The 21,071-nt window shown below is 53.1% G+C and overlaps 1 protein-coding gene across 1 annotated transcript in view; it reads left to right on the top strand.

Annotated features, from left to right (window-relative positions):
* The window catches only part of GCN1 (GCN1, eIF2 alpha kinase activator homolog), a 60,891-nt gene that overhangs the window by 11,329 nt on the left and 28,491 nt on the right, over nt 1-21,071 (top strand). The window contains exons 6-29 of the mRNA XM_027862748.1: nt 1,815-1,913; nt 1,998-2,132; nt 2,626-2,694; nt 2,781-2,889; nt 3,402-3,476; nt 4,887-5,015; nt 7,074-7,124; nt 7,677-7,775; nt 8,041-8,214; nt 10,345-10,497; nt 11,252-11,344; nt 12,223-12,298; nt 12,390-12,549; nt 13,439-13,628; nt 13,774-13,898; nt 15,001-15,179; nt 15,506-15,599; nt 15,944-16,057; nt 16,145-16,343; nt 18,330-18,485; nt 18,880-19,067; nt 19,684-19,764; nt 20,050-20,193; nt 20,820-20,947. Of these exons, the coding sequence (XP_027718549.1) occupies nt 1,815-1,913; nt 1,998-2,132; nt 2,626-2,694; nt 2,781-2,889; nt 3,402-3,476; nt 4,887-5,015; nt 7,074-7,124; nt 7,677-7,775; nt 8,041-8,214; nt 10,345-10,497; nt 11,252-11,344; nt 12,223-12,298; nt 12,390-12,549; nt 13,439-13,628; nt 13,774-13,898; nt 15,001-15,179; nt 15,506-15,599; nt 15,944-16,057; nt 16,145-16,343; nt 18,330-18,485; nt 18,880-19,067; nt 19,684-19,764; nt 20,050-20,193; nt 20,820-20,947 (3,020 nt within the window). The remainder of the gene's footprint in view (nt 1-1,814; nt 1,914-1,997; nt 2,133-2,625; nt 2,695-2,780; nt 2,890-3,401; nt 3,477-4,886; nt 5,016-7,073; nt 7,125-7,676; nt 7,776-8,040; nt 8,215-10,344; nt 10,498-11,251; nt 11,345-12,222; nt 12,299-12,389; nt 12,550-13,438; nt 13,629-13,773; nt 13,899-15,000; nt 15,180-15,505; nt 15,600-15,943; nt 16,058-16,144; nt 16,344-18,329; nt 18,486-18,879; nt 19,068-19,683; nt 19,765-20,049; nt 20,194-20,819; nt 20,948-21,071) is intronic.

Genomic DNA, 21,071 nt, shown 5'->3' with positions numbered 1-21,071 from the left:
GTGGAGGAGGGAGCCCCTTGTGGCGTGGAGGCCCGGGGCCCGGGGAGGGCACAGCCTGGGTTAGCACCCTGGGACGAGCAGGGGAGAGATTCCCCCTGGGAGCTGGGGTTTGGGTTCTGGCTGTCACTCAGTTGGATCTGCAGTGAATCTATCCATGTATTTAGCCTATTGCTTTGGGACCTCTCCCTGTGGGTCCAGACCTGTGAGGAAGCCCATTCTGGCAATACGAATTGGCTGTCAGTTCTGTAGTTTAGTCGTAGTGGGTTGTCTGGGGGCTCCGAGGGGTTTGGTGACTGACCCGGGGTCACCCAGCCTCAGTCTGTCAGGACTTGAACTTGGGTCTTCCTAGCTTTGAGATCAGCTCTTGCTCTTCTTGCTTCCACCCCAAAAAGTCTTTGAGCTCTCCTGTAATCCCTGAGTTTTCCTCTGGTGTGGATGCTGGGCCCAGAAGGCCAAATGAGCTGATTAGAAACGGATTTCCACAGGCTGTCCTCCATGCCTGGGACTCCCTCCTTCTTCATCTCTAGTGCTGGCCTCCTCAGGGCTCACACCAAGTCCTGATTTCTGCAGGAGACCTTCCCTGGGTCTCCTTCCTCTGAGTCCCTCCCCTGGGATGAGCTCCAATTTACCCTGTATGTGTGTCTGTATGTGCATATGCACACATGCAAATACACACATGTAGACACGCCTCTGGAGGGCAGGGACTTTCTTTCTTCTTTCTTTCTTTGTATTCCCAGCATTTAGCACAGTGCCCGGCACATAGTAGGCACTTTCCAAATGCTTGTTGTCTTGACTTGATTATTAAAATGCAGAAACCTGTCAGCATAATTCTTACTTTTAATCACTTAGAATGCACTTTTAAGTGCAGTCCCCGGGGTCTCGACAAGAAGGTTGCCGATGGGATGGCCGCACATAGTTGAATCAGTATCTAGGTCAGAGTCAGCACTAGAACCTTGTTTGTAGCATGCTTCATTATAAAGTAGACAGTAGGGTTCGTTGTGGCACAATGGAACGTGCTGGAGCCAGGAGACCTGGGTTTGAGTCCTGCCTCTGGCACTTCCTAGTTGCATGGGCAGGGCACGTAAGCCTCTGAGCCTCATCCTCTTCTTCCTCACAGAGCTGTTGGGGGAAGGGCTTTGCAGACCTCAGAGCACCCCAGAGATAGGAGGGGTCTGTTGGGGTCATTTTGGGAAGGTGCCGTGATACAGTGGGGAAAGCCCTGGCATTGCCGCATTTGCGCTGTGGGACCTCAGGCCAGTGGCTTCACCTCCCTGGCCTTTGGCTTTGTCACGTGTGCAAGGGGGACACTGGTGATCCTTCTCTTAGTATCCCCGTAAGTGGCCCACATAGTGGCTGCAGGTCTAGCCCTGCCTGGTGCTGCCTTCACTCCCTGCACCGTGGCTGTGCCCCATCCACGTCCATCCAGCGAGCATTTATTCAGGGCCTGCTAGGTGCCAGGCATTCACCCAGAGAGAGAGAGAGAGTTGGTGAAGCTGGTATGTAGTTGTTGCCAAAGTGGGTGAAAGGGGCCACAGGTCTTGTAGAAGTCCTAGGCTCTGAGTTGGGAGGCCTCCATGGGTGCCTGGTGCTGGTGCCATAGATGGGAGGAAGAGTTGGAAAGAGATGGCCCTAGGAGTGTAGAAGTGAGAAGGGCATTCTGGGCAGTGAGGACAGCGCAGGGGGGTGGGCACAGGGAGGAGACCGGCCTGGCAGGAGCAGGGGGTGTCTGTCTGTCTGGTGGTTGGGGAGGCACGAGGGTTCCCTTCTCCAGTCACTGTGCCTGCTCTGATCGGGGCTCTGGTTGGTCTTGGCAGGTGGAGGTTCAGTGCCTGCTTCTGTTGGAAGTCCTGGGCGGCTCCCATAAGCATGCCGTGGACAGCGCCGTGAAGAAGCTGAACACACTGTGGAAGGAGGTGATGGAGGGCGCTGAGAGGGGCTGACCTTGGTGCTAGCTCCAGGGTCTGCTTCTCTGACCCATTTGGTAATTCTTCCTCCAGAACTCGGGCCTGGTGGACCAGTACCTGTCTGTCATTCTCAGCCTGGAGCCAAGCCAGAACTATGCCGGCATGCTTGGGCTCCTGGTGCAGTTCTGCACGAGCCAGAAGGAGATGGATGAGGTCAACAGACACAAGGCGAGTCAGAGGCCCTGGGGGCCTTGCTCTGTCCTGTGGGCTTGCCCAGGGAAGGGCTCATGGTGCTTCATCAGGGCCTAGCTGGGGCCAGTAGCAGAGGCTGGTCTGAGTTGGGTCTGGGGGCTGGTGGGTCCCGAGGGGCTCCGTGGAGACTCGAGCTTTTCAGTAGTATCTGCACTTGAGACACGAGGACAAGGTTTCTCTCCCTTGTCCCTTGCAGCTCCATGCCTCACCATGGCCTTGGAGGTGACCCTGAGTGTGCCAGCAGAGGCCAGACCTGGCTAAGTTCAAAGCTGGGCTGCGGGGGATGGATTTTTTTGGGCCCGGCCTCTCTGAGCCCTGCCAGCTCCTAGTGAGGGTACTGCTGCACGGGGGAGGGACTGCCCGGCTCCCTGCAGTCTTGATTCTTATTGTGGAGGAGACCACGCGGCAGAGGGGAGGATGGTCCAGTGACCCGAGGACAGGCACTCTAACCAGGCTGTTGTTTCTCCAGAGTGCCCTGCTGGATTTCTACATGAAGAACGTCCTGATGAGCAAAGTCAAACCTCAGAGATACTTGCTGGTGAGCGAGGGAGCCCTCCCTGAGCCCCTCGGGTCTTCCTGAGTCCGCAGCTCGTGGGTGCTCGTCTGACTGTGTTTTCTCTGTAGGACAACTGTGCCCCAATCCTCCGCTACATCTCCCATTCTGAATTCAAGGACCTGGTGCTGCCCTCCCTGCAGAAATCCTTGCTTCGCAGCCCTGAGAATGTCATTGAAAGTGAGTTGTAGACACCTCAGCTAGGTCGGGGACAATGAAGGGTCACAGGCCGTGAGGAGGGTTGGTCCCTGGAGACAGTGTTAATCACTAGGGTCACGATGAGAAGAAGATAGCTCTGCTGGATTCATTTGTCTAATTGGATCCAACTGGAGAGGTGGCCCCTTAATTTAGGGAATGGGAAGCGTTGGGGAGGAGGAGAAGAGCGGGGTTCTTTTGGGTCCCCAGCTTTTCTTCTCCCTGCTGGGGCCTTGGGGTTCAGATAGGAGCAGGCAGTAGTGTCTTCAGCGGAGCCCTGGGACAACCTGGCATGGCAGCTGGCGTGGGTCTGTAGAAGTGACTGGTCACGTTGGGCCACGGGCAGCTCCATGGCTGTCGCTTGGCTTGAATGGAGAGATTGAAGAAATAGACTCTTTGGAGGTGGCTTCCTGGACTTCAGTCGGGATCACCTTTGAGTTAAACTAATGGGTTAATGAAATGCCCTTAAACTTCCCTGTTTTTCCCCCCGCCTTTAGCCGTCTCCTGCTTGTTGGCGTCAGTGACCCTTGACCTCAGCCAGTATGCCCTGGACATCGTGAAAGGCCTTGCCAGTAAGTGTTTTTTATAGGGAGGCACCTGGAACGCACGCTCTCGCTGCTGTAGACGGGGCGAGGCTAAGGTCAGAAATAAGGCCGTGTGTTCACCTGGCTCTGTGTGGGATGGCCTGGAGCCTTCCTAGGCTGTCCTTCCTGTGATCTGGTGCTGCGCCAAGCTGGGCTCAGGGGATCTTTGCTCTCACCTGTGTTCTCAGTTGTAAGATGGGAAGTCTGAACTTGGTAGCCTTCAAGATCCTTTCCCCTTAGACTACCACGTGTAGACGTAACCGAGTCTAGAGTAATACTGTGTGCTTTTCCAGTTAATCATATTTCTTGTATAAAAAGCCTAATTAAAATAGCTAAGTGTACCATTTACATTAATTCTGACTGTGTTTAAATAGTTCCATCACTCTGAGACAGATTTGAAGAAATATAGATGTCTAAGTACAACTGAGTGCCTTTCTCACCAGTCTTCACTATTGTCAATCCCTGTTTATTCTCATTCTGTCTTTAGCTCTAATTTGCCCTGAATCTGCTCATTTAGAAATGAAGTCTGCCTCTTTGCCATTCTGGTAGGGTGAGGAGGAGCAGCTAGCATCTGGCTTTTTATTTTTTATTTATTGATTTCTTTTGGAGAGACTTTTAACTAGCTTTTGAAAGGTGATTGGGGAGAGAAAGGCCCTTTTGGCCCTTCTGAGTTTACTGCCCGTCTCCTCTTTGCTCTTGCTTTGTGGTCCAGCAGAAGACTAAAGGACCATAACTTTGGAGCAGGAAGGGACTTGAGAGGTTTTCCAGTCTTAACTCTTTTACTTACGGATGAGGAAACTGAGGCACAGAGAAAGTGCCCGGAGTCACCCAGGCATTGAGTAGAGGAGCTAGGCTTTAAGCCCAGGCCCTTGTTCTTTAGCCATTCAGCAGGATGCTGCTAGGCTGGGCAGCTTCTGAGTCTTAATAGGCCTTGTTGATTAGCGTTCAGCCTCTCCCCCTTTTCCTTTGCTATGTTACTCGGTCTCCATACTAACAGCTGCAGATTCCCTCTGCTTTTTGGAGTCTGGCTTTGGACAGGCATCTTTGGAGATTGTGTGCTGTGTTTTAAGTGGCCCGTGTCCTTTTTTTATACGTAGAATGAGACTTTTTAACAGATGGGAAGGCCTCCTCTTTAAAGTGAAAAGGTTGGGCTGGATGATTTCCAAAGTCCTGTCCAGCTCTCAGTCTGTGACCCTGTGAAGGGAAGAGGGTTGGTGGGGGGTGACATTTGGACACGTGACAACTGACACATCGATGTACCACTTTTGAGTTTTGTAAAGCAGTTTATGGGATTGTATTCAGGATTCTGGAATGAAGATTCCTTTACATTGCTTTATGTCTAACTGAGGGATGACCCTGCCTTTCAGCTGAGTATGTCTCTGCGTGTGTTCCCATTAGGCCAGCTGAAATCTAACACTCCTCAGCTGATGGATGAAGCCGTGGTGGCTCTGAGGAACCTGGCCCGTCAGTGCAGTGATCCGTCGGCTATGGAGTCCCTGACAAGACACCTCTTTGCTATTCTTGGAGGTGAGTAGCCTTCTGGGTTTCACGCGATGGTGGGGAAGGCTGGCATGGGCATGTCAAGTTGTAGCTCAGGAAATTTCCAGATGTTAGCCAAGACCTAGACTACCATTATGTGGTTGTTCAGTCATTTCAGTTGTGTCCCACTCTTCCTGCCCCCATTTGAGGTTTTCTTGGCAGAGATACTGGAGTGGTTTGCCATTTCCTCCTTGAGTTCATTTTACAGATGAGGAAACCGAGGCAGACAGGGTGAAGTGACTTGCCCAGGGTCACACAGCCGGCAAGTGGCTGAGGCCGGATTTGAACTCAGGAGGATGAGTCTTTCTGACTCCAGGCCCAGTGCTCTGTGCGCTGTGGCGCCACCCAGCCGCCCAGACTGCCATTTCTACCCAGCCTATAATTGGGAGAAGAGCCTTTGTGGCTGTTCCTGGGTAACTTTTTTTTTTTAAACAGCTTTTTATTGATGTTTTTTAATTTTTACATCACCATGCTTTCCTCCAGTACGCCTCCCCTTCTGCCTCCCCCTCTCCGGAACAACATAACACGTAACATAACAACCGCATAACAAATAGTATTTTTAAAAGATGAAAAAAAGAAAAATAAGAGGAAAAAAATCAGCCTGACTGATCGGTAAGTTGAAAAAGTCTGAAAGCACGTGCACTGTGCAGTGGTTGTGGAGCGTCTGCCTTCGTGAGGCAGGTGGGGATGTCGTTCTCATGTCTCTTCTTTCGAGCCTTTGCGACATTCACGTTTGATTTTCAGCGTGTGGTCATTCCTCCCATTTGAACCGCTGTCGTCTGTGATGCTGTACGTGTTGTTTTCTGGACGCCTCCTTCCCTCTGCATCAGCTCACGTAGATCTTTTTCTGCTTCTCTCTGTTCATCACATTCATCCTTTCTTGCAGCGTAGTGACTTTCCTTTGTTTTCATGTACTGCCGTTCCCCAACCATGGCTGTCTACTTTGTTTCCGATTCTCTGCTATCACAAAAAGTGCTGCTATGAATGTTTTTGTGTAGATGGGAACTTTTTTTTTTTAATCAGTGGCCTCCTTTGGGTATAAACTGTGATGGGCCAGAGAGGATGGACATTTTATTCACTTCGTTTGCGTAATTCCAAATTGCTTTTTTGGTACATTCACAGCTTCACTAACAATGCACCAGCGTGTCTGTTCCCACAGTCTCTCCAACGTTGACTGTTGCTGTCTCTTGTCCTCTTTGCCACATTTCATGGTGTAGGGTAGAACCTCAGAGTTGCTTTGGTTTGTATTTCTCTTATTGTTACAATTTGGAGCTTTCTTTCATGTGGTGGTTAATGCTTTGTAGTTCTTTTGAGAACTATTTATTCATCTTCCTTGACCACTTATCTATTGGAGAATGGCTATTAGTCTTATATATATTGATTAATTGTTCACATATTTTGGATACCAAACCCTTATCAGAGAAGTTTCTTACAAAGATTTTTTTCCCTTTTGACCACTTCCCTTCTTATCCTAGATGCATCAGTGTTGTCTGTGCAGAAGCTTTTCAATTTCATGTAATCAGTCATCTCTTTTATCTTTGGTAATGACTGCTGTCCCGTGTTTGGTTAAGAATACATTTCCTCCTCATAGCTGTGAAAGGTATATGACCTGTTTCTCTTTGGATTTTTTTATAGGATGATCTTTAATCAGGTTATGTATCCACTAAGAATGTATTGTGGAATATGGTGCAAGGTGTTGGTCTGATCCTAATTTCGGCCATACTGCTTTCTAGTTTTCCCATCGGTTTTATCAGATGGTGCGTTCCTAAGTAATTTATGATTTCTGGTTGATCAGACACTGGGTTGTTGAGTTCCATTGTTTCTGATTCTCTCTTGTCTGTTCCATCGTCCTTTCTCTCTGTTTTTTAGCCAATACCAGATGGTTTTGATGACTGTTGCTGTATAATTTAGTTTGAGATCTGGAGGCACTATTTCCTCTTTGTCCTGGGTGACTTTTTAAAAGAAATGTTGTCTCAGGCTCCGGGTCTTATGTTTTTGGAACGTCTGGATGGTGTGGGTCTCATGTTTTTGTTATCTTTTTGACAGGTTCGGAGGGGAAGCTGACCATTGTTTCTCAGAAGATGAGTGTGCTCTCAGGTACAGGGTAGTTGGAGAGAGAATTGGGTCAGTGGTAGGTCAGGCTGTGAGGAGATGAAGTAGGAAGAATTCCTTCCTCGAGCTCTGGGTTAGCTGAGGCCTCCCCGGGAAGAGGAGCAGTCCGTAAGCATTTATCACAGGCCTCCTCTGTGCTAGGCCCTGGGGACTGAAACAATCCCTTGTCCCAAAGAACTGACACACTGATGGGGAGCCAGGAAGGACATCAAGAAGCACACGCAGAATCAGTAAACAGAAAGGGAACATATAGGATGTCGTGAAGTTCCAAGAAGTGGGAGAGGGAGGGCAGGCATAGTGCTTGGTCACTCTGGAGAAGTAGAACCGAATGGAGAGAGGTGGTGGGAGGACAGGCCTTGGGGGCCCAGACGGGCAGCTGGCTGGAGGCCTGGCAGGGAGGACACGGCCCCCGGGGGACACCACCCTGAGCTGAGGAGGCTAGCGGGAGGAGGCAGAACGGCAGCTAGTCATCAGTCTGACTTGTTGGAGTCCTTGCCCCAAAGCAGTTACTGACAGCCGTGTCTACTGCTCCTCCAGGGATCGGGAGTTTCAGTCACCACGTGGTCTCTGGGCTCTCCAGCCAAGCCCTGAGTGGGACCGTGGCTGAGCTCTTCATTCCTTTCTTCCAACAAGAAGGTGAGAGTTCACAGGCCTCTTGGCCCTGAATGGGCTGGGGCCAGGGGTTAGGGTGGGGTTGAGCCTGGGAGCCCTGAAGGCTTTTCTTCGTGGCCTGAGAATCCATATGGAGGGCTCCCTTTCCTGTGTGCCTTCGCTCTGGAGGGAGCAAATGTCCCAGCTTCCCTTTGTCCACACTTACTGCTCCTTATCGCTTAGCTTGCTATGACCTGGTTAGTTTGGGTTGTTCATATTTCCATTGACTGGCCCCTCCCTCCTTTGCCAGTTCATGAAGGCACCTTGGTCCATGCTGTCTCCACCCTTGCACTCTGGTGTAACCGCTTCACCACTGAAGTGCCCAAGAAGGTCATCGAGTGGCTGAAGAAGGCCTTCAGCCTGAAGACGTCCACCTCTGCTGTGAGACATGCTTACCTGCAGTGCATGCTCATCTCTTTCCGAGGTGAGTCATATTCATGCAGCAGGGGATTTGGAACGCTGCCACCAAAGTGGGCGTGGCAGGAGAGCAAGGGGCTATTTGTCCTCCTGTATCCAACATAAGAGGCCTGTTACTGCTTCACTTTCAACCAGACTACACCTCCTCACCTAGGAGTCTGGAGCAGAAAGCCGTCTGCAGAAATCCAGAACCTGAATGCTAGCTGGAGGAGCTAGAGAGGGGCCACAGACTTCACTTTCTGAATTTGTGGAAGCATGTTCTGATTCCTAAAGATCCAGTCTAATTCTTAGTTCACAGATGCTTTAGTTTGAGGGGTCATCCTTCATTTTGGACTTGTTTTAAAAAAAAGTCTGTGCTGAGGTGGTCACCTGTCCTGGTATGGATAATGCCAGCAGGAATTAAAGAGTTGGATACAAGCGTGGTCATTAGAAGCAGAGGAGTGGGGAGTTTCACGTGAATAGAGAGGGTTTTATTTTTTTAACTTTTGAATGAACATTTCAAACAGCATAAAGAAAATTCTCAGAGTTTGTTTCCTTATCTACCCACTCCCCAAATGTATGATTTCCCTTTTTGATAGTTTGAGACTTTTGATGACTGTTAATGAGAAAAATACTTAGCCTATTTTTCTTTTTTTTTTTTTTGGTGAAGCAATTGGGGTTAAGTGACTTGCCCAGAGTCACACAGCTAATGAGTGTTATGTGTCTGAGGCAGGATTTGAACTCAGGTCCTCCTGACTCCAGGGCCAGTGCTCTATCCACTGCGTCACCTAGCTGCCCCTTAGCCTATTTTAAAATGTATTTTATTACTATTTTTTGTTTTTATATCACTTCAGTTTTTGAATATATCACTTCCCCATCATACCTAGTGAGCCATCCATTGTAACAAAGAATAAAAAAGAAAAAAAAAAAACAACTCAGCAGAACCAGCCAGCCCCTCAACAGTGTCTGACAGTCTGTGTAATGTCCATCCCATTGGGTTCCCAAATCCTTGGCAGATGTCAGAGAACACTGACAGAGAGGACTGATGCTTTATATCTCTTTGTGCCCTAGGTATTCCATCTATAACTTGGAGAGAAAGACTGTGTTAGTGGAGAATAATGAAAGAGCCTTTATCCAATTTTTTTTTTCCCTAAAGAAAAAGAAGGTAGGGAGGCTTAGTGGGAAAAGCTTTGGACTCGAGTCAGGCCTGGGTGTGAGTCTGCTCAGCCTCTTAGTCGTACTTCTGTGGGCAGATCCCTGTGCCACCCTGGATAAAGTGAGGATAATCTGGGCATTGTGAGGACAGTCCAGTCATGATTCTGAGTGTAAACCAAGGCCACTGAATTGTCCTGAGTCTCTTCTTGGAGAAGTTGGCAGGCCTACCTGCTGAAGTTCAAGTGTGTTTATTTCTGCCCATAAGCCTCTGCTCTAAGACAGGGGCCCAGACGGCAGAGAGGTTTTATTGGACCTGTGCAGCACTAGGCACTCGGGGGCGAGCACACTGCCCTGTTCTGTGATGATGTGAAATAGGCCACCTCCATTTCTCTACTTAGGTCAATGGCTCAGACTGAATGGAAACCAGTTTGTAGTGTGTTTCAGTGGCTTACAGACAAAAGAAAGGAAACAAGTATTTGTTAAGCATCCACTATTAGCACCAGGCATTGTGCTGAGTGCTGGGCATACAGATACCAACCAAAAGAAAGATAGCCCCTGCCCTCAAGGAGCTTACATTTTAATGGGGGAACCACCCAAAAGGGGACTAAAAAGCTGGTTGGGGGGAGGTTTGGAAGTCAAGAGCGGGTCCTGGAGGGAATGAAGGCCCTGGAGGGCTGAGTCTTGTGGAGAGATAATCAGGGTGAGGAGGTTAAAGGGCCGGAAGGGAACAAGGCTGAGGGGAAACAGCAGCATCAGCCCCAGTTTGCTGTAGCCTCCCCTCCACCTCTCCCTGCTCTGGGTTGGTTCAATAAAATATTTTGGCTCAGAGTTCCACAGAGGTTTTCGTGTCTGAGATTGAAATCTGGTTGGCCAGTGCAATTTTTGCTTTGTAGTGTGGAGGATTTTTTAAAAAGGAATTTAGGGTTAGTAATGCCTTCTTCAAGCAGGGCCCCTCATGGCCCCTGGGGGTCGTGGCTCCTGAGAATTTTTTCCTGTTCGACAGGTGACACACTCCTGCAAGGAATGGACTTTCTTCCCCTGCTGATCCAGACTGTAGAAAAGGCAGCATCCCAGAGCACTCAGGTTTCCATAGTAACAGAAGGGGTTGCCGCAGCTCTGCTGATCTGTAGACTCTCTGTGATCGACACACAAGCTGGTAAGGGTGCCAATCATTGGGCTCATGGGAGCGTGGAGTCCGTGGGTGGGGTCATGTCTGGGTCCTGGCATCTCAACAGGTGGGAGCTGGTGTGAGCAGAGTAGAACTAGAATCCCTTCCCCTCTCGCCCCTCGCTGTCACGTTGGGCTGGTCGGGGGAGAAGTCACTCAGTCTCAATGGGAAAGAGCCCCGGAGGGAGCAGAGCTCCAGGGAGCTTTGTTCCCCTCCTTTTCTAAATTAGCCTTCTGTTACGCTAGCCCCCAAGCACTTCCTCAGTCACATAGAGTGGCTGCTGGCATTTTTCAGTTCACAGTGTGGACGCCTACATCCTGAACTGTGATCAAACACGGCTCCTCTGTGAGGCCTGGATGAGCTGCAGTATACGGGGAAGAAAGGACCACACGGGGATAGAATGTCTAGGACAGACTTCTTTTACCTTTAGCGGCAGCAGTGTTGAACCTTCCCTTCTCACGCCTTTTCTGCTCCTCCCGTTCCTCTGTGCTGCTCAGCTCCCACCTCCCCTGGCGGCCTCAGTCCCGCTCTGCTCTACGCAACGGCACGTGTTCCCACTGATTTCTGAGGGAGCGTGTTAGTTATTGAGATCGGGAGGCGTCTAGGCATAGTGAGATTCTGTGCTAAGAGTTTTCCTGAGTAAAGAGCAGGAATCCCAAAGTGAACAGTTGGGCAGCTGCGGGCGGGGACAGGGCTTGCCTGGTGTGCAGCCCTCTCACGCACAGGCTCCTTTTCCTTGCAGAGGCCAAGCTGAACAGTTTCTGGCAGCTGATTGTAGATGAGAAGAAGCAGCTTTTCACCTCGGAGAAATTCCTGTTGTTGGCTTCTGAAGATGGTGAGTTTGTTAAAGCATCGGCTGGACCCTGAGGGCTGTGAAGCAGCCAGGTGGCCTGGGGGCGCTTCGCCTTTTCTGTGTCCCCCACCGTTGAGGGACTCTGGCTTGGAATCACGCTTCAGAGGTGGAGGAGTACCAAGAAATACTGTCATTAGATTGAGTTTCACTTATCCAAACATTTAAAAAGCCCAAGTTTTCAGCCCCCAGGTTGAGACACCGAGCTCTTGGCTCAGCTCAGCAAGCAGCTCCTCACAGATTCCTGCAAATGGGGTCCTGGGGTCGAAGGTTCAGGACAGGGAGGGACCTCTGGGGGCATCTAGTCCTCGTTATACGGATGAGGAAGCTTGGGCCCGAAAGGAGGCTGGTTTTGTCCAGCATCAGAGCCGTGATTTGAACCCAGGTCGCTGACTGCCCATCTTGTGGCTGTGCCCCAAGACACAGGTTGGCACGCTTGGCCCAAGTAGGCAAGGACAGGTGTGCAGGGAGCATGCCTGGCTCATGCGGAGCCCAGGAAGTGTGTGGGAGAAGCTGGGAGATTTGTAGAGACAAGAAAATAATGGAGCTGTTAGATTGGCTGTAATTACAGCTGATTGGTTAATTGGTGCTGTTGAGAGGGTTTGCTTGTGTTTTAACAGGGAACTGGAAAGCTTTGGCTGATTGGTGGCAGACTCAGTTCCCAGCGGGAGACAAACTGTTGGTTTAGTTCTGTGCGGAAAAGAAAAGACTGCACTTTAAATATTGTTATTTGTGAAAAATCCAGGTTTCCTGAACTGTTTTGGCTACTAATTAGTAATTTGGGAAATCATTCTTCAGAATGACTTCCCTTGACTGGGCCGGGCTGCTTGTAGCTAACTGGTGTCCATGCCTGTCTCTTGCAGCCCTGTGCACCGTGCTGCAGTTGACGGAGAGGCTGCTCCTTGACCACGCGCACCGACTCCCTGGCAGCAAAGTCCAGTATGTACAGCTCGGCCCTTGGCCCTCTTCCTCGGGTTCTCTGGGAAGGCCCCTCGTGGACCTTTCTCAGCCACTGTCCCTGTGCTTGCAGGCAGTATCACCGGGCCCTTGTGGCCGTGCTCCTGAGCCGAACCTGGCACGTGAGGAGGCAGGCCCAGCAGACGGTCCGGAAGCTCCTGTCCTCTCTGGGTGGCTACACGCTGGCCCACGGGCTGCTCAACGAGCTGAAAGCCATCCTCAGCTCACACAGGGTGAGAGGATCCGGGACATTTTGGGCTCTGGGCTCTTCCCTAGGGGCCGGCTTGGATAATAGTAGTTGTGATGACTAGTTTGCATATAGTATTCTTAAGACTTACGAAACGCTTTCCTCACAGCACCCTTGGGAGACAGGTAGTATGACATTCTCTCCATTTTGCAGATGAGGAAACTGAGGCTTAGAGGCCATGTGACCTCTAGCCAGGCAGCCTTGGAGCGGAGGCTTGAACTCCGGTTTTGGGACTTGGAGGCTTGTATTTTGTGGAGTCCAGAAGAGTTTTTCCCCAGTCGCTTTAGACTTTTTATTCTGTCATCACCCTAGTTTCCCTTTTCCCTCCTTCCAAATGTCCTCTTTGAGTAACTTATCATTTAAAATAGTGCCCTACCTAATGAAATCCCCAGTCCTGCCATCCTCTCTAATTGGAGCTGCACATCTGTGCCGCCCTGGATCCTAATGAGCAGAGCCTCTGAGAGCAGCTCTCTGAATTGCCACAACTCCTTCTGAAGGCGGGAGGTACAGGGGGGCACACCTAGCCTAGCAGCAGAGCTGGCTCTCAGACCCAGGGCTCCCGCCACCTCTCCCCACCTGCAGGCCCCTGGAGGACCCTCATAGGGCTTTCTGCACACCTGGAGTCAGCTCGGTTTCCTGGTCTGACCCTTGGTATGCTCCTTTCCTTTTAGCCTGGAAGGTTTATGGACACAGTCACAGGTGTTTCCTCCCCGCCCCCTCTCCTACCCTCGGGGACCCAGGGCAGGAAGTCCGCAGTCAGCAGGAACCCCTGCCAGGGCACCGGAGAAAAGGCCCACGCAGAGAATGGACGTGGTCGAATCTTTCCTGTGAGCCTTTGTTATGTTCGTTCTTGGTGATACATGCTGTCTTCACAGGTGTTGCCAGCAGAGTCCCTGGTGACTGAGTCAGGCGAGTTGTCTGAGCAGGGAAAGGCCTACGTACCTCCTCGTGTCCTTCAAGAGACCCTCTTTGTTATCTCGGGGGTGCCAGGGCTCGAGGCTGACGTCGCAGAGACAGAGAGACTGGCCCAGGAGCTGCTGATTGTCAGCCATCATCCTTCCATAGGTCTGTGGCTGGTGGGAAGAGGGATGGCTCGGGGACAGGGCAGGGCTCTGTCTCCTTGGCTGTATTGGGAAAGTGAGGTTTAGCTGGCCTATCCACGAGGACGTGTTAGGAGGAGGGTTCAGGCCACATCCCTTCTACTCCTCAGTGGCGGTGCATTCCGGGCTCTGGCCAGCCCTCCTGGTGAAGATGAAGATTGACCCCACAGATTTTATCACTAAACATTTGGATCAGCTTCTTCCCAGAATTACCACCCAGACACCCTTGAACCAGGTAATTGGCTCATGTTTGTCTGAACAATTGAACTGCTTTGATCCCTTGGGTTGATGACAGGGGGACAAGTCTGTCCCTGCAGTAGAGCCCCCCGTGTCTCTGTGTAGCCCTCGTCTCTCTCCTGAACCCTCGTGTCTCTCCCATGATGTCTGGAAGGGAGTTCACAACCTTTTCCTCTGAACCGAACTTCTCTGCTTCTGCTGAGGCGCCACCGTCCGTGGCGTCCGTGGCCCAGGTCTCCGACCTCGAAGCCGTACTTGGCGCCTCCCTCTCCCTTGTCGTCATTTGGTATTCTTGTGCCTGAGCGGTGTCGGGGGCCTCCGCTGACCTCCTCCTCCCTCACCTCCGTCCCATCCAGCCCCTTCTCTCCCCTTACACGGTCATCTCCTGAGTGCAGGCCTGACCTCGGCTCCGGGCTCTTCTTGCTTCTGTCTGTTTTCCTCACGGGCATCTCACCACATCTCCACCCTGCCTGAAAACCCCGGCGTGGTTCTCTGTGTATGGAGAATAAACTGCGTGTTCCTCAGCTGGACGTGTCCATGCTGCCCCTTCCCAGCCCCATGTTCCAGCTTCCTTCTGGGCTCCTCTCAGGCGCCATCTCTGCTCACTCCATAGGGCATGTGCTCTCCCTGTCTCTGTCGCCCTCTCCGCTCCCTTTCTCTCCTTGTCTCTGTCTCTAACTCTCTGTCTCCCTCTTTTTCTGCCTCTCCCCATTCTCTCTGCCGTCTCTGTTCTTCTCCCTCTCCCTCCCCCCACCTCTTTTTGTCTCTCTCTTTGTCTCCATCCCCTTCTCCCCCATTCTCTCTTTCTTTGTCTCTGTGGTCTTCTCCGTCACTTCTTAATTCTCTGGGTACCTGCTGTATTGCTTCCACAGAATGTAAACTTCTTGAGGGCAGGAACCATCTCATTTTGTCTTTGTATCCCCACACTTTGTCTGTGGTGGGTGTGTGATCAACATTGGAGTTGGAGTGAGGAGAGGAGAGTGCCCCGGGGGTGGGGGTCCGTCAGGAGGTGGCGATTTCATGCTGATTGCAAAGGATGCCACTTCGGGGCAGTGGGAAGGCTCCCCGTGAGCCCTGACTCTGTCTCTGTGCCTCTCCAGTCGTCCATGAACGCAGTGGGTTCCCTCTCCGTCCTGTCCCCTCATCGCGTCCTCCCACAGCTGATCAACACCGTCACTGCAGTGGTGCAGAACCCCGCCCTGAGCCAGGTGACCAGGGAGGAGTTTGCCATCATGACGACACCGGCCGGGGAGCTGTACGATAAATCCGTGATTCCGAGGTGAGGCGCTGCGGACCGCCTGTGTGCCCTCCTTCCCCCGCCTATGGCTGGCGAGCCAGGCAGGCCTGTTTCCTCTGTGCTGCTTCTCCCACCTCCACGTCTTTGTGGAGTCCTTGCGGAGTCCCCTCCCTTGTGACGCCCCTCCCTTTTCTTCGGTGCTTCATCCTCTCTTTGAATGACTTTGTGTCCATGTGGGTTTACTCGCGGGTGCAGTAGAGTGTCAGCTCCTCTAGGGCGGGGGAGGTTTGCTCTTGTCTTGTCTCTTTGGCTCCTCTGGCTTGTCAGACCGGGCTGACCCCCGTCCTCCCTCTCTGTGGTGTTTCTAGTGCCCAGCAGGACAGCACAAAAAAGGCCAACATGAAGCGAGAGAACAAGGCCTACTCCTTCAAGGAGCAGATCATTGAGCTGGAGCTGAAGGAGGTCAGCAGGCGGCCTTGGCCCGAGGACTTAGGCGGGCCATAGCTTGGGGGTCTCAGCACATCTCCAGTACCCTCTTCTTAACGGGCTCCTGGCCATCCTTCCAGGAGGAGGATGACAGGGCCCCTGCAGGAGAGCTTCCCCAGTGTTGGTGGGGCTGCAGAGAGGACGGGGCTGGAAAATGGGCCTCGTGAGGTTGTGGACCGAGAGAGGCCAACCCCAGCGCTGGAGGGGAGCGGCCGTGGGGTCAGGGGCCCGTGGGGAGGGGGCGGCCAGGTCGTGCTTCCTCTTCTCAATTTCACAGCGTGAGGTTCCTTGGGTGGTGAGTGACCGCTGCTCTTCTCTAGGAGATAAAGAAGAAGAAGGGCATTAAGGATGAGGTCCAGCTGACCAGCAAACAGAAGGAAATGGTGCGGGCCCAGCTGGACAAGGAGGCGCAGATCCGCAGGCGGCTGCAGGAGGTGAGTGAGTCGCGCAGAAGGCCTCGCGCAGCCAGGACGCCTTCCCGGAGCAGGGCCGGGCTTTGATCCTGGCTGGTTTCCTTGCAGCTTGACGGCGTACTGGAGGCCGCCCTTGGACTTCTGGACACCGTTCTGAACAGGAACCCGCCGGGGCTGACCCAATACATCCCCGTCCTGGTGCGCTCCTTCTTGCCATTGCTGAAGTCCCCGTTGGCTGCCCCGAGGATCCGGGACCCTTTCCTGTCCTTGGCCGGCTGCGTCATGCCCCCGAGGCTGAGGACTTTGGGTTAGTGCCTGCCTGCTTGGTGCTCTTGGATTGGGGCGGGGGGGGGGGGGGGGGGGCATCCGCTTGGTCACATGATGGTTAGAAGAAGGCTTCTCCTCAGGTAGGATCTGGAGCTCTGCAGTCATTTAGAGCCCTCCCCTCATTGTGTAGTTAGAGGGGAGGGGCCGTGTTCAGAGCCACACTGTCTGTGGAGTCGCTGTAAGTCTCCAGAACCAGCTCCCAAATCTGAGGCTCTTTCCACAACACTAAGTGGCTTCACATTTAAAATGAACAATTAACATGTGTTTATTAAGCATCGATTCCTGAATGTAAGGAGTTTATATTGTATTGGCAGCTACAGCATGTCCATCTGTCACTATAATACAGGGCAGCTTGAGGCTTGAAAATCCGTAGGAAAGCCAGGAAGTTAAGACTTCTTAGAAGAGCCAGAGAGGAAGACAAGAGAGGCGGGGAAGAAGGGGCAAGGGAGGGCACTCCAGGCATGGGGACTGGCACGTGCAGGTGTCTGGACATGGGAGATGGGGAATGTCTGGTTCAGAGGCTGGCTAGCGGCGTCCTTGAGCCAGAGTAGGAGGCTCATGAAAGAGGAGATTTATAGGAAGGCTGGGAACCACTGTGTGAAGGATCTTGAGTGCCAGGTGGGAGAGGCAGTGCTGAAGGCTGGTCTGGGAGGCCGGCTTCGAAGGGCCAGGGCCACCATTCGGCCACCTTGTGTGAGGGGCTGTGTCAGGCCATGGATGTCCTGAGCTGCTGTTTGGTTGTGGGGGTGCTGGATCTCTGTATTAGCTGGGGAACAGGCTGACCCCCTTTGGGGATCAGAGCCGTGGATGCCATCAAACTGGGAGGAAGGGCCAGGGCGTGGGTGAGGAGCCAGAGGGGTATTACTCTTGACTGCTCAGTTTACGGGAGGGGTGGGGGAGGATGTGGGGGCGTGTTTAGGCATCAGGTGTTCTGAGAAAGATGTGAGGGTTTGGGGGACCGCAGGCTCAAGGTGAGTTCCCAGGGTGCTCTGGGAACCCAGAAAGGGAATGTGACCTCAGGCTGCATTCGGGGCATCCTGAATTTCAGGCATGGGGAGTTAGCAGGCCCTGGTCAGACTTGAGCCAGGGAACAGCAGTTAAAGAAGGATGTCGATGAGGTGGAGAGCGTCCAGAGCAGGGCGGGCAGCCTGGTGAAGGGCCCTGAGGGTTGGTGGGAGGAAGCAGGGATGCTGGGCTTGAAGAGGAGGGAGCTGGAGGGCGGAGCCGGGTCAGCTGTGAGCCGTCTGCCGGGCCTGGAAGGACGTCCTGCCAAGGAGGGATCGCGCTTGTTGGTTTGGCTCCAGAGCACGAATAAGGGCCAGCGGTGGGGAGAAAGTTCCAAAGCGCTAGCCGTGAGGGGTCTGGGCTGCCTCAGGAGGGCATGGGCTCCCCTGCTTTGGAGGTTTTCAGACCCACAGTGGATGACCACCAGAGCATGTTAGAATGAGGGTTCCTTTGGGAGTGGGTCCAACTAAGTGGTCTTGGGGCTCTTTTGTAACTCTTGAGTTTCTGTGATTCTGATTCAGGGCTGTAGGTTTATTTTAAGTAAATAACTCAGCAAGCTGTCCAGCCCTTCCCTCGCTGACCGTTCACAATGGCTGCCTGTTCTGATGCCGGGTACATGTATCCTGGGACATGAGAGCCTGTCAGCCAGCAGCCCCGGGCCAGCCTGGCCATGTGGAGGGGGTGATGGGTGGTCTTGGAGCTTGGGGACCCGACCACTAATTAGTTGTGGGGTTATGGGCAGATGGCTTCCTCTCCTTGTCTCTGTTTCCTCATCTTTGACATGGGGAGCATGACACATGTTCCCTGGGGGGGGGGGGTTGGGATGATCATGGTCAGAAAAGCAAGGTCCATCGGGCCTTGAGGATCCTTCTTGTAGAGGGGTGGGGAGGCTGGTTCTCTCCTGCTGGGCGTGGTCTGCCTGGGTGCCCCTTTGACCCTGGCTCTCTTCCGCCATCTCCAGGTACCTTGGTGAGCCACGTGACTCTGCGTCTGCTGAGGCCAGAGTGTGTCCTGGATAAGTCATGGTGCCAGGAGGATCTTTCGGCTGCCACCCAGCGGGTCGTGAACCTCTTACACACCCACACCATCCCTGCCAAGATAGGCAAGGGGGAGCCAGGTAGGAGGAGCAGCCCTACCCTGAGCCAGGCCTTGCTGACTGACTGTTGCCTAGAGGGCTGGGGTCTTCTGTCTCTCAGAGCCACAGGGGCCAGAGCACCAAGGAAGGATGCACATGGCATCCCAATTTCCTTCCTAGGGTATTGGGGAAAACTTTTGCTTCTGTGTGGCTAGTTGCCTGGCCTTCTTCTAGTCACTTTACCACCCCAGCCTCCATCTTGAAGTTGCCCACTGTGGGTGCTGATGTCACTCATTTCATTGGGTCCGAAAGCCCGGAAGATTAGAGGCTTCTCAGGCAGGTCCCCCTCCCTGGGTCCTGTAGGGGCAGTGGGCATGCTCAAGGGCATGCCTTCTGGCCATTGGTTGGCCCAACATGGCTTCTCCCTTCTCTGCAGATGCTTCGCCCTTATCCGCCCCAGCCTTTTCTTTGGTCTTTCCTTTCCTGAAGATGGTGCTAACTGAGACCCCCAACCGTAGCGAAGAAGACGAGCAGCTCATGGTCCAGATCTTGCAAATCCTTACTGTCCATGCTCAGCTGAGGTCATCCCCATCACCAAGCAGTCAGGCATTGTGGGTGGATGAGGTGAGGCTGGCAGGAGAGAGAGCCGCCCAGTGAGCCCCTCCTGGGGGAGTGGGAAGGATGAGGTGCCAGCTGGGGGCAGCTGGGGAGAGCCAGGCATCGCCTCAGCCTGTCCCTTTGGCTGACCCCAGCAGACCCCTTCTCCATCTCAGTCTGGCCAGGACCTCCAGCGTTCTGCCCCAAACGGGTTTTTGACTAATTTACTTGATGAACTTTGGTTCAGATCCAGAGTCTTATTCAGTCGCTCAGATCTCCAGGGGTTTAAGAATCAAGCTTGCTCATGAGCACCCCCCTTGGTCTCCTTCAGCAGACCCATGGCTTTATTCCTTGAAAGCCACCTGGAGGGTGAGGTTTTTAGGAGAAAAATTCCAAATATGCATTCTCCTTAATTCCCATAAATGAGTACTTGGGCGGTTTTGTGTGGATGGGCCTGTTCCCCACCAGGTTTAACGTTCTTGAAGTGCATGGTACTGGTGTCTGTAGCAGCGACAGTGGGGCAGGGACAGTGGGCCACAGGGCGCGTTGGTGTGGGGGGATACTCTTCTCATCCCACCCAGCTCGGCCACCAGCTTCTTCGCAAACCTAAGTATCCACATCATGGCATGGCGTTCCTTCCTAGAACGGACCTGAGTTGCTGCCTCGGACGGATATGCTGCGGCTTCTGACGGCAGTGATTGGGACCGGCTCTCCCCGCCTGCAGGTGCGCCAGCTCTCCCCTGCCCTGGCCGCCTCTGGGGCTCGGCTGTCTGAGCTGCCAGTTTCAAGCTTGGCTGGTTTTGCTGGCCCGGTCTGTGAGCCCTTTGTGGGACGACCTTGGAGGCCCTTTGGCTCTCGCTGTCCACTTCACTGGCTCATGGGCCTGGACACAGAAGGGGCTCTTCGTGTCTTAGTTCTGCTGTCTCTGGCACTGTTTGCTGGGGGGAGGAGCTTTAGCCACGCTGGATCCTGGTACGTACAATGGCGCTGAGATCCCTGCCCTTCCTAGGGTCTGGCTGCAGACACGCTGAAGGCCTTGTGCGCCAGCAGCAGCGGGGACGACGGCTGTGCTTTTGCGGAACAGGAGGAGGTGGACGTGCTGCTCCAGGCCCTGCGGTCCCCGTGCCCCAGTGTGCGGGACACGGCCCTCCAGGTGTGTAGGTGCTTGTGCCCCCTTCGCTTAGTGCAGTGTGGCCTCTTCCCCCGGGACCCTAGAGGAGTTCTGGGGGAGCTCAGGTGCCCCTGGGTCTTGTGGTAACTCGCTCCACTTACTTGTGGTTGTGTGTGGAAAAGGCGTGACCTTCAGGTGGGAACCAGACAGGTTCATCCTGGGCCTGTCACATCGGACCACGATAGTGAGAGTGAGCGTGTGCAGAGGGCTTTAAAAATGCCTACAGAGCACTTTATACATGTTACCTCCACAGAGGCAAGTGCCTTCTTACCTTCACTGTATAGATGGGGAGACTGAGCCCTGGAGAAGGGAAATGACCCACCCAAGGTCTCAGAAAAGAGCTAGCAGAGCTGGGATTTGTCCTGAGGCCCTCTCCCCCCAAGCCCAGCACACTTCCCACCACTGCTGGCTCTAAATAGACCTCCTGGGCCTGCTTGGCAGGGGTGGTGAGGCCATTTTCCTCCTGTGCCGCCGCTGCCTGTGGCTTTGTGAGAGCCTTGGACCCAAAGATAACAGACTTGGTGACAAGACTCTGTCTCCAGGCCCTGGGCTCTGCATGGCATCTTGCCTTGCTCCCGGGGAAGGGCTGATTTTGGTGCTTGTCCTAGGGCTTGGGGGAGCTCCAGATGGTGTTGCCGACCCCTGACAGCGATGAGAAGAATGGCCTGAATCTTCTGCGCAGACTGTGGGTGGTCAAGTTTGACAGCGAGGAGGAGATACGGAAAGTGGCCGAGAGGTGAGAGCTCTTGTCGGCTGCAGCCGGGAGGGCGAGCCCCCCACCCGTCTCTTTTTTAAAACTGAGATCAGGAGGTGCTTTCATGCTGCCCTCTACATCTCCTGACTTTATTTACCCTTGGACG

This window comes from Vombatus ursinus, unplaced genomic scaffold, assembly GCF_900497805.2.
Source record: "Vombatus ursinus unplaced genomic scaffold, bare-nosed wombat genome assembly UNPS02001287.1, whole genome shotgun sequence".
In the NCBI taxonomy this organism is placed as follows: Eukaryota; Metazoa; Chordata; class Mammalia; order Diprotodontia; family Vombatidae; genus Vombatus; species Vombatus ursinus.
This window is presented reverse-complemented; position numbering and strand designations above follow the sequence as displayed.